This window comes from Rhipicephalus sanguineus, chromosome 2 (assembly GCF_013339695.2).
Source record: "Rhipicephalus sanguineus isolate Rsan-2018 chromosome 2, BIME_Rsan_1.4, whole genome shotgun sequence".
NCBI classification, from domain to species: Eukaryota; Metazoa; Arthropoda; class Arachnida; order Ixodida; family Ixodidae; genus Rhipicephalus; species Rhipicephalus sanguineus.
The window spans coordinates 52359352-52376911 of NC_051177.1; the positions used below are offsets into that span (position 1 = coordinate 52359352).

Here is a 17560-nt window from a genome sequence, read left to right on the forward strand (position 1 = left end):
GTTTCATGCGCCTTGGATTACTAAACGTTCACACCGAACACTGTACTCGATCATTTTAAAGCAAAACTCTTAGATGCCTCATCAAACGCGAAACGCGACCGTCGGTGTCCCGCGGCGTTGGCGTCAACACAGGTGATGCAAAAAAATCAACACGTGATGACGTCACAAATTGCCAAAATTCGTGACGTAATCATGACGTCACTATGACGTCACATAATAACGCCATCACATGACATCGGCGCTCGGTCAAAGGTGGGCCGATCTCGGAGGCAGTGTAAAACCAGGTGAAGTGAAGAAAGCTTGCAATGCCTCCCTTTTCTGCCGCTTTTTCTATATCTCAAAGCTGCGATGGGTTCTTCGCAAGAAGAACTTCAATTCTCCCATTTGGCATAACTGCCTAACTCCACCAATGAAAAAATATCATTAATTTAACTTTCTTAATTACTGTTCTATGTGATGTCTTTAACCATATTGAGATGCCTGCCGCTACAGAAAAAGCAATTGTGAATACAGCGAGCAAAAAATATCGCATTTTCCTGACTTTTGAGAATTTTGGGCGCACATTTTGAAAGACACTAAAGCTCACAACTGTCCAGACTCTGTATTTTATAAAACTATCGCTTTGTGCGCCACGTACTCTAAAGGCCGATACTGCGATTATTTATTAGCTTACTTATTCGTAACGCTATAGTTGCATTCCACGCAAGCGTTCCAAAAAATGCGTGTCTGGCAGCGGAAAATTTACGGAGCAGCTCCACTCGAGCATTCAGTCGCACTTAGGAGAGCGGCACAGTCGAAAGACTTAAATCATGCACTCAAACGGGCTGTCGTTATCGCATTTGAGATTGCTTCTCGCTTTGTTTGCCGGTTGAAAACCATCAAGTTTGCCCCCCCCCCCCCAAAAAAAAAACGAAAAAAAAAATACGCGAGCACAAATCTCCACCAGGCTGAGACGACGGCGAAGGAAACGGTGCATGAAAGGAGAGGATTTGAATCGTCCTCGCCCGAGTCTTTGGCGTGGGCAAAGCGTGCATGATTTATGCACGATGACGGGATATAAGAAAAAAAAAGCGAGTGAGATTTACGTTCCCAAGGTGTACTGTTACGTTTCGGTTCTTTGTTATCTGGTGCTTTATAGTCGTCATTTTCATTCTTCCTCTGTTTCATTATACTGTTTTTGTGGACGTTTATTTCCTGGAAGAATTCGTGGGTCGGAAGCTCGGTACAGCAATGCCGAACAAAAAAAAGAGGAATCCGAAATCCGTGGGTAGAGGCAGCCAGGTAACATTGAAATATGACGGCTCTTTCCAGACGCTCCGGCTGAAGGAACGACGCACAGATGCGCCATAGAAATCTGGAAAAGGGTTGAGTACGTCCTTGCATGGCGTGTGCTGTATGACCAGTCAATATGTCTCAAGGAGGCGGACGTATATGGCCCTACACACGCGCAGCCACTCGGGTAGCACGCAGAAAACGAAACAACAGCTGCAAGGTTGCAGGCGAAGCAGCTTTACGCCGCTCTTACTTGCTGGGTTTCTTTCTTCTGTCCGCATATTCTTTCTTCGTTCTTTTTCATTCCTGCCTACTTTCCTTCTATCAATTTATTTCCTTGGAGCCCTGCGTACCTGCAGAGACAGTCGTAAGCGCGGTGATTTCTGGCAAGGGGCTTCCTGGGAAATGCCGCCGTTCGCGGAAAACTTCAGAGCACCGCAGCTTGTCGTCGCGCGAGATTTCTTAGATGCAAAGTGACTGAGGCGAATAGGAGAGGCATTATTTCTAACCATCTGCATTCTAGGGGAAAAAAAGAATGCTTACCTGTTATTCGTTAGATGAGTCATGACTTGACACGCATATAACACCCTTTAAAGATACATATGAACTCTCTAGAATCAGTCCTCCCAAGATTCCCCGAAGAGGGTATAATGAGCTGCAAAAAAGAGCTAACGTGTGTTTTAAGGACACTTATATACGCGGCAAGTCAGGGCTCATCAGAAAAAGTAACAAATAATCTTTTTTTTTTACAGAAAGTGTCCTGAGAGTGTCCAAGGCTTGCGCGACTTAGGTTTGGTTATAAAACACGTAAACGAATCGATACGGGATTAAAGAAGACGAGGTGTGTCGGATTGAAAAGTGCTCAAACGTTACCGACAATGTGCGAGCGCTCTTTAGGTGACGGCGCTGTTGGCAGGAATGTGTGCGCCTTCTCTTAGCTCTGCGACTGGTTTTGTAAAATAAATGGAACACATGAACTTATAGTTATCCATCCTTTGTAAAAGGGAGAACACTTAGCATCGTTCGCAGCACACTTGCCGTTGTTTTAAGTCTGCTAAGTAACTCTCGTGCCATTATTTACTGGGCCTTGTCAATGCCAAGCTTTTTTGGTGGGAAGAAGTGGATGAGAGTTTGGACCGGTCGAAGGAACACTTGAATTGGCGGGAGTAAAAAGAAAAAAAAAATGCTCAACTTTACAACATTCAGTTAGAGAGAGAAAGCGAGAAGAGGAAGGGCAGTGATGTTAACCACGCGAACGTCCAGTATGCTATCCCGCACTGGGAATAAGGGAATGAGAAAGAGGAAGAGATAGAAGGAGAGCCCGGCGCGGGCACAGGGGTACAATCAGTCTCTGAGGCTGGGACTTCAGAGCGTCATTAACTCCTTTGCATATGAAAGTCTGTTTCACTACTGTACAAAACGATTACGTGGTGATTAATCTTGGCTGTGACGCAATTTACAGGATAGCATAAGGATAGATTAATACTAGATATGAAATCCCGATGATGATCGTATAAAAATAACTTCATATGGAGTGAGAAAAGGTATTTGCAATGGTTATTTTATCACTCTCTAGAACCATTGGTTAATTAAATCATTATAAAGATATAACGAATATACACGCAGAAGTGTACCATGTTTCGAAATGGGGCAGAAGAGCAGCTGATGTAGGTGAAAAATGCGAGCTCAAACCGTTGGAAAAAGCACCCATGAAAAAGTCTATAGGAAAGGAAACTTGAGCTAATTCCCGAGAGCTGTCATTTCTGCAGTCGAAGGAAATTAACAAAAAAAAAATACAAAAAGTTATGGAATAATCTATAAGATATGACACATATGAGAAATAAAACAAAGACAAGAATGACATAATAAACTTAGCGACCAATCAGGATATATATAGATATATATTATTTAATTAAGGATTACCACGCGCCCTTTGCAGGACCCTAATAAAGTTTTTCAACCAACCAATTCACCCCGGAGAAGTCCATCGCTCTGCTTGCTACTCCAGGTGTCGGGTGTTGCATGACCAAAGTATATACAATGAATATGGTACGCATTGTAATATCATAATATATCATAATATATCATAATATAGATCATAATATAGCTCTGTCCACTGCATTCACAAGGCGGAACTTATGTTTGATTTAGAAAAAATAACATGCACAAGTTGGTCTTGGAAAGCGAAAGAACAGATAATCGACTGTCTGTTCTGTGAACGGTGCCTGATGACCGAATCAGGGCTGGGCAAAGATACTTTGAAATTGTATCGCGATACGATACAAGATACTCGGGCAAAAAGTATTGGAGATACAGATACAAGATACTGCCGCAATATTTGTATCCGATACGATACTTGGTAATTTTATCTTAAGATACTTCGATACATTCTCAAATTTGTTATTATAGATCCATATAATGCAGCAGCAAACGCCTATGCACGAAAATGTCTGCTCGAAAATTTCTTAACTGTGACCTATTTTGTTTCACTTGAATGAAATGCCTGTTATTACCTCAAAAGTTTTGCACTTCTTGCTCAAAGTGAATTAGATTCCTTCCAAAACAACTTATTGGGGTTTGTTTTAGCTTCTTCACAGGACAACTCTTTATACACTTCGCTGACAGCGGTTCTTGCTTGTCATTTTTGCATTTGATGGGAGACGCTGCTCAGCTTGCCGACCAGCTAGCGGGTTGCCATGTAATCACAATAACGTCAATAGGAAGCCTTCGCACGACGGCGCAAATACCGGTGTGGACTTTTACCTTGTCCGTAAAAGGAGGTTTGCACAATACCGTATATCCGAACAGGCGTACACCAGCAGCAATAGCGCTGGTAACGGCTTTCTTTTTTTTGAGGAGGGGGGAGGGGGGAACGCATGGTGTATAATAGGGGTTTGAGACCGTTCGCTTGCGGCCCGGCCGGCATACATGACCGTCTCCGTCCCATTTGTTTTTATTTTCCAAATAAGTATGTTCGTGAGCTACACAAAAATGAAAGTTGTTAAGCGTTTCTTTCGTGAGGAACATGTGGTCACCATGTGCTGAAACACCTTGGAACAAAAAATTTACATTTCAATCCGCGTCCAGATTTCACTCGTTGTGTACAACGGTATCGATGTTTCTCGAATCCTGACTCCGAATCTCCTTCAGAAATGACTTATATATGAGATATGGGATCCTTTCAAATGGCAACGTCATTTTGTTCAAACTCTCTCCGACCCCACCATCTTCACTGTCCCGGCCCTTGGAGCTAAATTTCGCGAGACCCCTGGTGTATACGTAGATGACGTAAAACTTCAATGAATTTCCGTAGTTCTACTTAGCTGCTGGCGTAAGGGATTCTTTGTTGATATGCTCACTAACCTGCAATCTTTTAGCAATTTTTCTTCAACGAGAGAACATGTGCAACACAGAAACGTCTCAGACGTATTTTATAGTTGCACAAAGCGTCGCAGGACACTGCTGCTATTCGCACTATTGCGCTTATAGCTCCCATTTCCTCCTCTCTAACTTTCCTTCCCCTTCCCCCCTTCCCCAGTGCAGGGTAGCCTGCCGGGCTCAGCCCAGGTTAACCTCCCCGCCTTTCTTTTATTCTTATTCTCTCTCTTATTACGTGGCGATTAGTAATAGGAAAAATATTTAAGACTGCCTAAAACAGGAAAACAAATATGAGCAAAATAGAGAGGTGGTTGTGTGTCCAAGATTCACATTGAATGAGTACAGAAACACAATACAGAGGGCGCCCTTAATAGCTAAGATCATGAAGTATCGTAGACTTACCTGTTGAGACAATAGAAAATTCAGTACCTACGGAAAATTGCCTGGACCGGCTCGTTGGGACGCTCATGAGTAAAACGGAGCATTCAGTAAAACAACGTTTCACGAATCCCCTTCCTAACATCTTTAAGATGGCTCCTAATGATTTTCATTATTATAATGCAAACGCAATTTCGCTATTTTCTTAAGCGGTAAGCAGAATATTTTGTACTCTACACTCAAGGCACGCCCACATAATAATATATTTCTTTTCAAGGTCGTCTTGGCAACGTCTAAATGCGTAAACAGTAGTAGGAATAAAGCAGACAGAAGAATAAAGCAGAAATCTTATTTTGTAAGCGCGTTACAAAATACATATTGCAGTGACCAGACCAGAAAAACAGTACAGAGACCTAGGTAATGTATGTGATGCAAAATGACAGCTAAGAAAGCACTTGTGCTAATAAACAAACTACGATTTCATAAATTCGTTGAATAAATATAGATGGAAGTGAAAAATACGGTACGCCAAGATATTTTCTGTTAGGTAAACGCTTGCTCTATTTGATCTAGCATGAGAACCAATGGTGCTAAAGTTGTTAGAGTCTTATTTGCATATAAGTTAATTCATTGCACGCAAGTCAAACTTACATCCACGAGATCCTTCAAATCGCTGATATGTAAAATCCACGCGACGCAAAGCAACCCCATTCTTGCACGCATCACATTTCGTTACGGAGCAAGACGCAAGAGAATCTTCAATAACGACACTGTAACGACATCAGAATTTGCGCGATAGAAGCCGCACGCAGTGGAGTACGCGGCGCATGTGCAGGGGCTAAGAGCAAGTGTCACGGCATTGGCGCAACTAAAAAGAAAAGAAATCGAGAAAACAAAAGGTGCTTGGGCTAGGCGTCGACGTCCGCGTGCTTGTATTCCTCAATTCCTACCCTCACTGGATGACTCTGGCGTAAAAATAAAATAACGCCACTGCCCTTAGACTTATTCAGATGGCTTAGTGACAACAGTACCAGCTTGAGAAGCGGAGCTTGGCCAGCGATTGTTTAGTAACGGTTGTGTTGCGATAGAAGTATCTTGTATCTTAAGATACACGATACATTATCGAATGTATCCGAAATACAGATACAGATACTCGTCCTTCGAGAAGTATCGCGATACAGACACAAGATACCCATAGAGTATCTAAGATAGTATCTAAGATACATGTATCTTCGATACTGCCCAGCACTGGACCGAATAGATACGTTCATTCGCTTCATTGCTTTCACCTGAAGGGCCCGAAAGATTTACATAGTAAGGCTGTTCAGGGATTAACACTGACTACATTAGTAAAATAGAAAAACAAATAAGAATAACATGAATACAAGGATACAGCTAAACAAAAAATTACACCATCTCCCGCTAAAGGGGACCATGAGGCGATGTGAAGCCGGAACACTTGCACGATCGCGTTCCGTTAGCGTTCATCGGGCATGCTACCGACCTCGGATCGTTATTAACGGTGTTATTAATGTTGTATTTATTTATTTATTTAATCATACTGCCAATCCCAAGAGGGATTATTGCAGGGAGGGCAAGAATATACAATACATAAATACAGTCAAAAAGCAAAATTATACAGGCACCCAAATTTTTGAAATTCTGGGAAAGTAACACACTGCTATATAAAAAAAGAAAGAAGGAAACATGCAACACTACAGAGTCAACAGTACACCATTGGAAACCAAACATACACAAAACGCAGTGGGTGCGATATATGATAATAGGTTACAGATTTTTTTTAATACATGTGGTATTCAATTTTTACAAAGAGTAAATGATTTAACATACGATAATAAGGATTAGTAGAATTCGTTACACAATGCAATAAGGCCACAGAGTCATATTTGCGACGCGATTAAGTGAAACTCATAAGAGTGCAAAAAAGTTTCTAACGTGGGACTAAGGACAATATGAGAGGGTAGGTTGTTCCATTCTGTAGTTGCGAGTGGAAAGAATGAAAATCTGAAGCATTTGGTACTAAAACGGTAGTTTTGTAAGGTGTGGGGATGTTTGTGCCTGGTCTGTCTTGTTTCAAATTTGGACAGGTAGCGGGAGCTATCTATAGACAGCATGTTATGCATAAGCTGATAAATTACTTTCATACGAGCTAGTTTGGCACGATTTTCTAGAGTTAGTAGTCCGGCTCTGTTGATTAGTTGTGATGGTGAGGAAGTTAGGTTATACTCATTGTAAATAAATCTGATTGCCTCTCTCTGTACTCTCTCTAACATTTTTATTAGTTTATTAGTATGTGGAAACCAGGAGACGTTAGCATATTCTAGGATAGGCCTTTATGAAGGTCTTTATTGAGCAGCGTGTACTACTTGAGGTGTGCACTTTGCTTTGGTGAGGATGGCTTTGTGGTCACTGAAGTGAACCGTGAGGTTCACTTCAGCGGTGCAGTGGGTGGATCTTGAAATTCGCGCTGCGCTCTACCCGCTTAGAGGAGGAGAGTAGCGCTTGCACCGCGAAAGCAGAAGCGAGAACGCAGGGGAAGCGCAAGCAGGGGCTGGTGGAGAAGTGAAGAGAGTAACGCGCAGCTGTTGGAGAGAGGGAACGAGGATAGTGGCGCATGCTTACCGCACACGCACCCGAAAGGCCACCAGGGCTCTGACCGCCCCGAAGAAGGCACCACAGCCAGGCAAAGCCAGGAAGGGTCAGGCGAGCGCCATGACAGCACTCCCCCATACCCCTCCTTCATCCCTTTCAAGAAAGTTGGCCCAGCAGACAACCGCGGCCATCTCGCCGCCAGCCTCGTCGCAAAGGCACCCAGAGAGCTAGAAACCCTCTCCTCAAAACCCGCTTCCGGAGCCGGCAAGTACCAGCAACCGGGAGGAATGCTGTACACAGCGGGACAGAAAATTGGCCGCCTATCTGCGTGCTTCGCTGCAAATGTCGCCGAAAGACGATAGATTAGCGCTGCGTGGGATATGGACGCCATCTGGCAATACGTCGCGAAACATGAATTTGTGCACATGGCCTCCGAGATGGCGGGCGCGCGGCGGGTTTCGCGCCCGCCATCTAGGAGGCCATGTTGTGCAGAGGGCACGGAGGAGGTTCTTTCCTTTCTCCGTGGCAGAGGGCTTTCGTCGGCGTGCACAGCGTGGCATTTTCAGCGCAGCCGTATTTTCAGTACAGCTTAACCCCTTAAGTGCTTTATTTTTTTGAAAGTTTCCCAACCAAAAGTGCCTATTTTTTTTATTGCTGATTTCGAATCTGATTGTACTAAAAAATAGCTAGTCGATGTTAAAAAAATATTTGTACCACATACTTAGTCAAATCAAAACACGGAATAACGCAAGGCGGCCTGTTGCAGCTCCTGCACCAAAAGCCAGTTTCTTTTCTCAATTTTTTCCCGTTTCCTCCTCGCTTCCGAGAGCAAACGAAGCACATTTGAAGAAACTGCTGAATATATTCCATAAGGTCATCTGGCAATGACAAGTTGAAAGTCTTGCCTGGAATGACCAAGAATGGAAAGCGAGGAGGCTTCACAGGGGGATTGTCCGCATCAAGCAGGATCCACTGGCGAAAACTCGCGATGTTCGCTGCCGAGCTGTTTTCATCATCACCGGAGGAGATGCTCAATTCACCGCCTCCGCTGTCTTCACTTCCGGGCACAAGATAAACATCTGTATCCGAATGATCATCACTCGAAGAAGATGACGAAAACGAAAAGCCGCTTTTTGTGTTGAAGAGCCAGTTATGCATAGGTGCCCGCCACCGCAAGCCATCTTTTCACACAAAAACCGCGCTCTTTCCGCAGGAGAAAAATAAATTGCCAAGTAAATGCTGCCATCTGGTGGATTACACGCAATCTAAGCTGTAGAAGAGCGCCTCTTGCTCTGAACGCTAGAGGGGAGTACCTATTCCGCTAGGACGAGCTCTGCTCGTCCAAAGCAGTTTGGGGACAGTTTGGGCAGGACGAGCTCTGCTCGTCCAAAGCAGTTAAGGGGTTAAGAAACAAGGATATTTAGAATTACGTATCTATGTATTTTCTATTAAAGGAACACACCACCTAATACTTACCTAGTGATGTTGCGCCTCACATATGCGTAATGTTTGCTTTTTGATCGACAATGTACACAAGTATGAACCTGGCCACCAGTTCATGATGGCTGGGCGTTCGGAAAGTGGTTCAATTTTGGCGGGGTGGATGAATCAGGTAAGAGGCAGACCAACATTCCTGCGTTTAAGTTGCCCAAGAAAGACTATCGTCTTTAAAACCCGTTCGCACCCCCACAGCAGGAGAGTGAGACAAGCAGTCGCGGGTCATACCCGCCTCAGACGTCCCGCCCCCCTAGAAGCACACCGCGCCGCCCTCCTGCTCCCCCGCTGACTCTCCTGCGGACAGCAGCCCAGAGGAAACTCACTTGGCCGGTTCGCCTGAGTGCGGACTAGTCCACCGCGGGACATACCCCCGAGCAAGAGATGCTTCGCATCTAAAAAAACTTGCAACAGATGTGGAGAATCGGCGTGAAGAAAATAATCTAGTGCGTTTGAGAAATAAATGGTGATCAGGTTAGAGAATTCCTACACCATGACGACCATGACAATGTACGATGGTGATCAAGTTAGAGAATTCCTACACCATGACGACCATGACAATGTACGATGTTTTCTTTTTTAGGGGCGAAGCTCCTTATAGCGGCACCCGTTCGTCTCGTAGTAGTGTGTAACCAGTCTTAAAAACGGAGGGGGCGTGCACACATGAAGGCTCCGTAAAGACAATGCGCTGCGACAGTACGTGATACATCGCCCTCTCCTCTCGTACGCACCCCCCCCCCCCTATCTTGCCTCGCGGCGCAGCGGCGCCGACGCAGGCAGCGTCGCGGCAGCGTCTTGATTGAAAAAACCGACCGCTCGCGCTGCACAACCGTTCACTGACCACCCCGTATATATAGGCACTGGATTTTGACCTCCAAGGTAGTGAGTGTGTGCGATTTCTCCTGTGCGTGATTAAACAATGAAAATTCACAGCGTACATGTAAAATTAAAGTGAGCTGCAAGTCGTCATAACTCTCATCGAACCTTTAGTATAAACGCGCCCGATCTCACGTCGGTGATGATGTACTGGGCAGAATTCACGGAAGATTCACGGTTTACCGATGAACCTCCGCAGCTTCGCCCACTCATCATCATTCACTCCGTGGATATGCTGTGATTTTTTTGTTTTGCTTGAGACGCGTCATTTGCAAACAAGCTATTTCCTCGGTATTGCTTCCCGTGCAGACAGCGGCAGCAGTGGGAATCGCCTGCCTGCCGATTCCATCGCGGGCAATGACCGAGATAGTGTCGAAAGCAAAGGCATCAATCTCCGCGGTGTCCGATGACTTGAAGCCCGCCGCTACGGGTCTGATCGGGGCAGGAGGCTACGGCGGCTACGGCGGCCTGGGTCAGGGGGTCAACGGCTTCCAGAGCGGCTACGGTAATGGAGGCTTCGGCAAGGGCTACGGTGGATTCTCGAATTACGGGAACAACAAGGTGAGTTTCTTCCTATAGATTTCTATTTTAATTTATTTGCATATACTGCAGCCTTGTTTAGGGCTGTAGCAGTTCATTTTCATGTTTGTGTGTAGCTGGCTTGTACCGAATTTCATGGCCGCCATAATGGTACCTCTTTGACAACATTTACAACACTTCCAAGAAAAAAAGAAAAGGTTACAAGAAAAGCCATTTATTCAATAGCAGTTTTGGCTCTTGAACCAGTTAAAGGAATGACTCTAACAGGGTGTGTCATAATCAAGCTCGATATTGTGCGCCTATCCACGCGGTCAAGTTGTATATTAAAGATACCCAATATTTCCAAACAAAAAGTCAGACCAATCATCCTTTACGTAAAATTACTAATGAAGTAAAACAATGCAACATGCTTGTAAACAGCTGCAGCAGGCCGTGCTGATTACAATGTGTGGATCGTCATGTTGTTTAGTAGAGAGAGAGGGAGAGAGAAACGATGGGGAAAGGTAAAGAGGTTAACCGAGCTTTGGCTCGGCTGGCTACCCTACACGTGGGGTGGGGGAAAGGAGGAATAACAGATAAGATAGTCAGTAGAGATTTCAAATATACATGGCGACGCAATTAAATGAAAAAGACGGAAAGAAAGCTGGCAAAATTAAAGAAAGCTTTACCACTGGCGAAACACGCAGGCACTTGCCGGTGGCGGATTCGGCAAGGGCTCGTACGGTGACGGCGTCGTGTCGGCATACGGAAACCAGGGTCTGGGCCAGGGCGGCATCAACAACCTGGCCGCCCACGGCCTGCACGGCGTCTCCGGCGCTACGGGCTTCAACCACCAGGGCGGCGTCAACAAGCAATTTGCCGGAAAGGGAGCCGCGAGGGACCAATTTAACGCAGGACACAACAAGGCAAGTGCGGGATTCTTCGAGATCTAATGATCAGAATGAACCTTGGGCGCTGTGAGCGCTGCAATCTTGCACTGTCATTTGGCTAGTTCAGGTACTTATAGGCTATCGCCAAGGAAAAGCGTTCGTTTCGGCTTATCCCCAGTACAAAACAGGAGTAATCGAAGATTACTACGAGAGCGCTTCATGCAGCAGTGAACATATAGATGATGTTGATTATAGGAGATTGTATAGATGTGTCATGCTATTGCGTTGTCCAAGCGCAAAGCCTATTTTTACGTCAACGGTTTCTTCTGCTTTAAAGGGATACAAAGTCTAAACATTAAATTTGTTTAGAGAGATAAGTAATTCGTTTCAGAAACCTATTGTTGTTGGTTTCGCCATCGTGTAGGTTAATTGCGATAAGAGGAAATAAAGGTGAAAGTATCGTTTTTGTTATCCGTGCCGTAACATCAGCGCACCAACGTCCCCATGAAGTCACGAATTTCAGTATTTTTTGCGTCTTTTGCCCACATTGCCACGGTTCAGTGAAATTTTCTGAAACTCGGTATGTTAAGACTTTGGGTCCTTCAGGACACAATGTAAACAATTTTTGCCGATAAACGCGTACTTAGACGCTAGCAGACGTCGTCAAAGTCTATGACGTCACGGTGAGCTGGTAGGGGGACTTCAAGGCGGCGTCACCACGTTAACTTCAGCAGAGTGAAAAATAGGGCGACTTTGTACACAGCTTTACGAAATATTTTTATCACAACTGAGAACAAGGAAGAAAAAGAATGAGAGAAACACGATAGGGAGCCAGTGTATTTTGGCACCCTACCTATTCTATCTTCTCTCGTTTTTCTTCCTTTTTTCAGTTGTGCCACAAATATTTTTTTTTAAACGTGCATTTTATTTTTGCGCGTTTTCACGGCTGCCAAGCGTCTTCTCGCAGTAAGAGTGGTGTATTCGGTATTGTGAAATTGTAGTTTACTAATGCGAGAAAATCATTTTTTTTTCCTCTTTGGTGTCGCTTGTGTTAGGTTTTCCTTACAATTGTTCTGCTCTTCCTGGAGTAAAACCGCGCATATCGAAAGCAAAGACTCAGCACTTACCCATTTTTCTAATGAGTATCGTCCTAGATTTCGTCATGTGTTTCCAGATTCCGTTAACAATAATCGGCTCTCCCACCAGTACGTCTTCAGCTTTCCTAAAGCTCTCCACACCTATTCCACGTATTCCGGCAGAGTGTTCACCGATAACCACGATGCTGGGTGAGAGAGCTGTCATTCGAAGAAATGCGGACGAGTTTCCTTGGAAGCTTCGAATTCATTTCTGCTTGGGGATGATTTCCTCAGAAAGCTTCCTCTAACTTGCTTACCGCACACACAGAGAGAGATTGAAAGAGAAAAAGAAAGATCAATTCAAGAAAGCTATAAGCGATTCCTACTACTATGTCAGTAAATGCGCTCATATCAGAAACACCGACTGAGATCTTATGTGTTCTGACAGACGGTGACCGCGAACAGTGCCGAGGAGTTTCGCTAACTTACGATAATAAAGAAAGCAGATATAGAAACGAGAGAAAGACTTAATAAGACGGAAGGAGCCAGCTCACTGTCTTCAAGGTATGAATATGCAGAACACTAAGCCCATGCATCGTGCCAAAGACGCCAGTAAAGTCGAGCGAGTTGAAAAAGTGACAACCGTTACAGACGATCGTTAGGCGATCGAACTTGCAGTGAAGGAAAGAACGGAAAAGCAATAATGAGCAGCTGCGCTCGACTTTCTTCATCTCTTTCATTTTCTTTCCAAACTCGTTACGGATTTATAGCGGGCATAAGCAAAAATTAAGAAACAGATGACGCTGCGAAGAACGGACTGCGTCGTACTTACTTTCGCATCTGATTCAAGGCAGCCACAGGTCTTAGTTTCTTAAGGCACTGCGCGGTCGATATATCGATCTCGCTAACGAGACTATTTCTCATGAGTAACGGGCAGGGATTCTATCCGTGTTCGGTTGTTTTCCTTGCGGCCTTTATTTCGAGCGGCGCAGCCAGTATCCTTGATGCGCCCGAGAGCGAAAAGGTAATTGAGTTTTCCTTTACATACCCGAATCAGGGATGCGTTTAAGATAGCGAAAGCTAAGATGCCACGCCGAGAGTATATGCCCAAAGGCATAACAACTTGCGGCGCCGAATAGTTAATGAGGTGATTACCTTACTTGCGAGAGTGCTCTCTCCGAGGCATAAAGAAGATACACGCGAACGTTAGGCATTGCGCGAGCTTTAGTCTTGCGCATCGACGGAGTTAGCTTAGGCGGGCATAGTGCTCCTCCGGACATGCGCATCTTTAAGCACGTGGAACGGTGTTCATAAACTAGACTAGGAGCGAGCGAACTAGTTCGCTACAGTCTTGAGTTTCAACGGACGGTACGTCAGTATATAATAAACCGTGGAAACAATTATTGAGATCAAGGGAAGGCTGAGCAGCTTGCTCTCTTTTAGTCACGACTATGACAAGCCAACAAAAAAATGATAGCAAAGAAATGACAGGATTGTGGCTTTAAGGTTACAACAAAGAAGAAATGAAAGCGGACGAAAAGACAAGTTGTCGCCGGTGGGAAAAAAAGCCCAACATTGAATTTCTCGGCGGCGGCTGTTTATTTTTCCCAATTATGTCAGCTTTCGTGAGCCATATTTACTTGTGGTTACGGCGGCAGCTGTGTCACATTCCTTTAACGCAGGAGTCATGTAGCATCTAAACGTAAGAGCAAGTAATTCGACTAGAAGCTCTCGGGTGCAACCATAGAATATTGGGGTGCCAATGTCGACATATTCGTGCAGTATTATGTTTACATATTAATTCGTAAGTTCAGCGTGAAATTGAAAAGAATAATTGCCATACACCGGTACGGAATTTTCTTCAGCTTGAGGCTACGAACGGGTTGATAACTATTTTTACCATTCCTGAGCTTTCCTCTGCCTGCGGGATTCTTCATAATCGATTTCATGTCTGCTGCGGTGGAGCCGTGGTTATACTGGTCGGCTGCTGACCCGAAGGTTCCGGGTTCGATCCGGGCCGCGGCGGTCGCATTTCGATGGAGGCGAAATGCTACAGGCCCGTGTATTGCGCGATGTCAGTGCACGCTAAAAAACACCAAGTGGTCGAAATTTCCGGAGCCCTCCATTATGTCGTCTCTCATAATCATATCGTGGTTCTGAGTCGTAAAACCCCAGATATTATTATTTATAATAGATTTGACATAATGCACAAATATACGCATAGTTTACATTAAAATGGGTACTGTAGGAATCTGAAAATAAACGACCCCTTTCACTAGTCAAGCTTGACAAGCTTATTTACGAGCAGTAGTCTGCAGTGTCAAAATGATACAAAGTGAATTTAGTTCACCTGCCTTCAGTGCGAGTTCCACGTGATAGTTGTTCCATCATCTGTGGTCCGGCTCCTCGAACTCTACTATAACCAGGTTCCTTAGGCGAAGCCTGCACTATGTATGTTAAAGATTATTTACAACCAACTCATCCAATTTTCTCTTCTGGAGTGCTGTGCTGCAAGAGCCAGTGGTACGCGAAAGCGTTCAATGGACCATAAAGTTAACACGACTTGGCATTGTAAAAAAATATGTATCAGATGTAAAATAATGACGAGAGAAAATTAAATCGACGAAGTTAACCAAGCGTGTCCCTGATTCACTCACCCACACAGCGAGATTGGAACAGAGAGATTGAAAGGTAATATTACAGCTTTTATTTTGTATATTTTCTGCCCATCCGTACTACAGATCTTCGCCAAGGAGAAGGTGTACGCCGTGGACCAGAGCTTCCAGAATGGCAACCGAGACGCCTTCAACCTGGGCTACGGAAACCTGGGAGGCTTCACGGGTCAGGGAGGCTTCGGCAAGCAAGACAAAGTGAACCAGTACGGCAACCAGCAGTACGGCGCCTTCAAGGGATACGGCCAGGGCAACTACGGCAAGCACGGACGCACATCGTTTGGCGAAGGTGCCCAGGGCATCAACAACTACGGACACGCGGCCGGATACGGGACGCAAGCGCAGCAGGGCAAGGGATACGGAGGCTACGGACACGGAGGCGTGGGCAGCTACGGGGGTGTGCTGAACCGCGGATACGGCGGTTACGGAGCCACGCAAGCCGTGGCCCCGATTCTTGCCAGACCCATTGCCCACGGCGTAGCTCCGGGTCTGGGATATGGAATTGGTCACGGAATAGGGGGATATCATGGCATAGGGGCGGGGCCGCATTTCTACTGAGTGTAGCTAACTTATGGTAATATATTATATGAATAACGCTGCTAAGTTTACGTCAAGTTCCTAAGTCGGCTCGGAAAATAAAGGAGAGAAAGACAGAAAGAAAGCGCCGTTGCAACATTTCTTGTTGAGGTTGTGCGAAATTTGCTGCGAATGCAGCACTACGTAACAGCATGTAGAAACGAACGCTCTGCTCGCTGACTTCTTGAGTTCGGCTTCGCGTCGCCTTTGTGAAACGCGCTAAAAGTTTTTTTACGCAACAAATTCTGTCTCTAAACACACATAAAAGAAAATGAAAGGATGAAAAGAGCAAACAACCGTTTAAAGCGAAATATGCCTATTGAAACTCATGGAGACCCCGGAATCCAGTTATTGTATTAGAAAATTCGGAGTTATCCCGAAAAGCGCAGAAGATGCTGATGATATTCAGTAGATGTTGATGTACTTGCGCGAAAAAAAAAAAAGACAGAACAGCACGTGTTTAGGAGGCAAGTATTCGGTGTGTTTGCGGAGGGTTAATTGCTGTGACGACTCACAGTTTGCACGAAAGCCATGATTTCTGCCGTAATAGTTCTCGCTTCTTGCATGGCTAACACATCTTCCAAAATACAGCTATTTCAAAGCTGTGTACTTTGAAAGTCCTGACCATCACAGGCAAGTTACCTCACGTAAGGATGGTTCTGCTGAATACGTGCGCCATATCAACCTGTCGCTAATAATCGGCACTATTTCAATTTATCTTTGCTTTGTAGATATTTAGCAGGTAGGCCTGTCGAAAGCTCGCACAAGCGCCGCGCTGTTAGCAGATGCCGTAATTTGATATTCACTAGAGTGAACGACCAAATATTGTTCACGCGTGCAAAAGTTAACATGTTATAGACAATTGTGCTCTCTCCAGATATGTTAAAAGGACAGCTTCGACTGCGAGACGTTACATCGCAAAAGAAAAGAAAGGGGGGGAGAGAGAGAGAGAGAGAGAGACACCTGGAGAAACACACAAGCAAAATGACCTTATGAGCTGAGAGAAAACGTTTAGCAGGCAGACACACCTTAGCCTAGAGCTAATCAAAAATGTGCCACAAAACCCTTCAAGAAGGAACCTCATTTACATATACAGGTGAAACTGCGGAAGGATTTGTGTTAACCTCAAGTGTGAATAAAGCTGTGAACTGCATCTTTGTCACGCGCCTGCCTGCAGTGCGCATTTTGTTTTTGTCTTGGTGGTGGTGATCATGATGATGATAGCGATTACGGTAATTTGCAGTGTTCTAATATTTCGTGTAACGGGTCTAAGAGACGCAATGAAGCGTAGTAGTGCAGACGAACTAGGAACGTGGCGCAGAAAGTCGGACGTGTGAAGACGAACATAAGTCGAATAAGAAGAGCAACGGAAACGACAACCATCGGCTGAGAAGTCGTACGTTTCCGGATAAGAAAGAAGGCAGAATACTTACGCACGCATGCTCAAAGAACGCTAAAGACCGCCCAACCAACGCTAAAGAACACGTATTGCCAACCATATTTCAATACGCTATGCGCCTGCGTTGCAGTACGCGAAGGAGCTCGACTTTCGATCGTTCTATAATTTCCAACCACCTGGATCGAGGCCGTGGCGACCGGTAATCGAACGTGCTACAAGACGTACGCAATGGTATGAAGCACGCCGTAGAAACTCGACGGCCGTTCGAAGAAGTTAAAGGAAAATGCCAGTCGTGCAACTTGGTAATCTCGAATTCCGACGAAGAGGCACCGCAGTGGTGCTTTCTGCGAGAACGGAAAGTACTCAACTTTCATTTCTTGCACGTAGCTCTCTAAGCGTGCTTCGCGAAGCCCCATC

At 45.0% G+C, this 17560-nt stretch overlaps 1 protein-coding gene across 1 annotated transcript in view; it reads left to right on the plus strand.

Moving 5' to 3' along the window:
• LOC119381586 (uncharacterized) overlaps positions 1-16548 on the plus strand; it is a 35954-nt gene extending 19406 nt beyond the window's left edge. Inside the window, exons 2-4 of the mRNA XM_037649360.2 lie at positions 10321-10572; positions 11238-11456; positions 15238-16548. Coding sequence (XP_037505288.1) covers positions 10321-10572; positions 11238-11456; positions 15238-15726 — 960 coding nt within the window. The 3' untranslated portion in view covers positions 15727-16548. The remainder of the gene's footprint in view (positions 1-10320; positions 10573-11237; positions 11457-15237) is intronic.
• The last annotated feature ends 1012 nt before the right edge of the window (positions 16549-17560 follow it).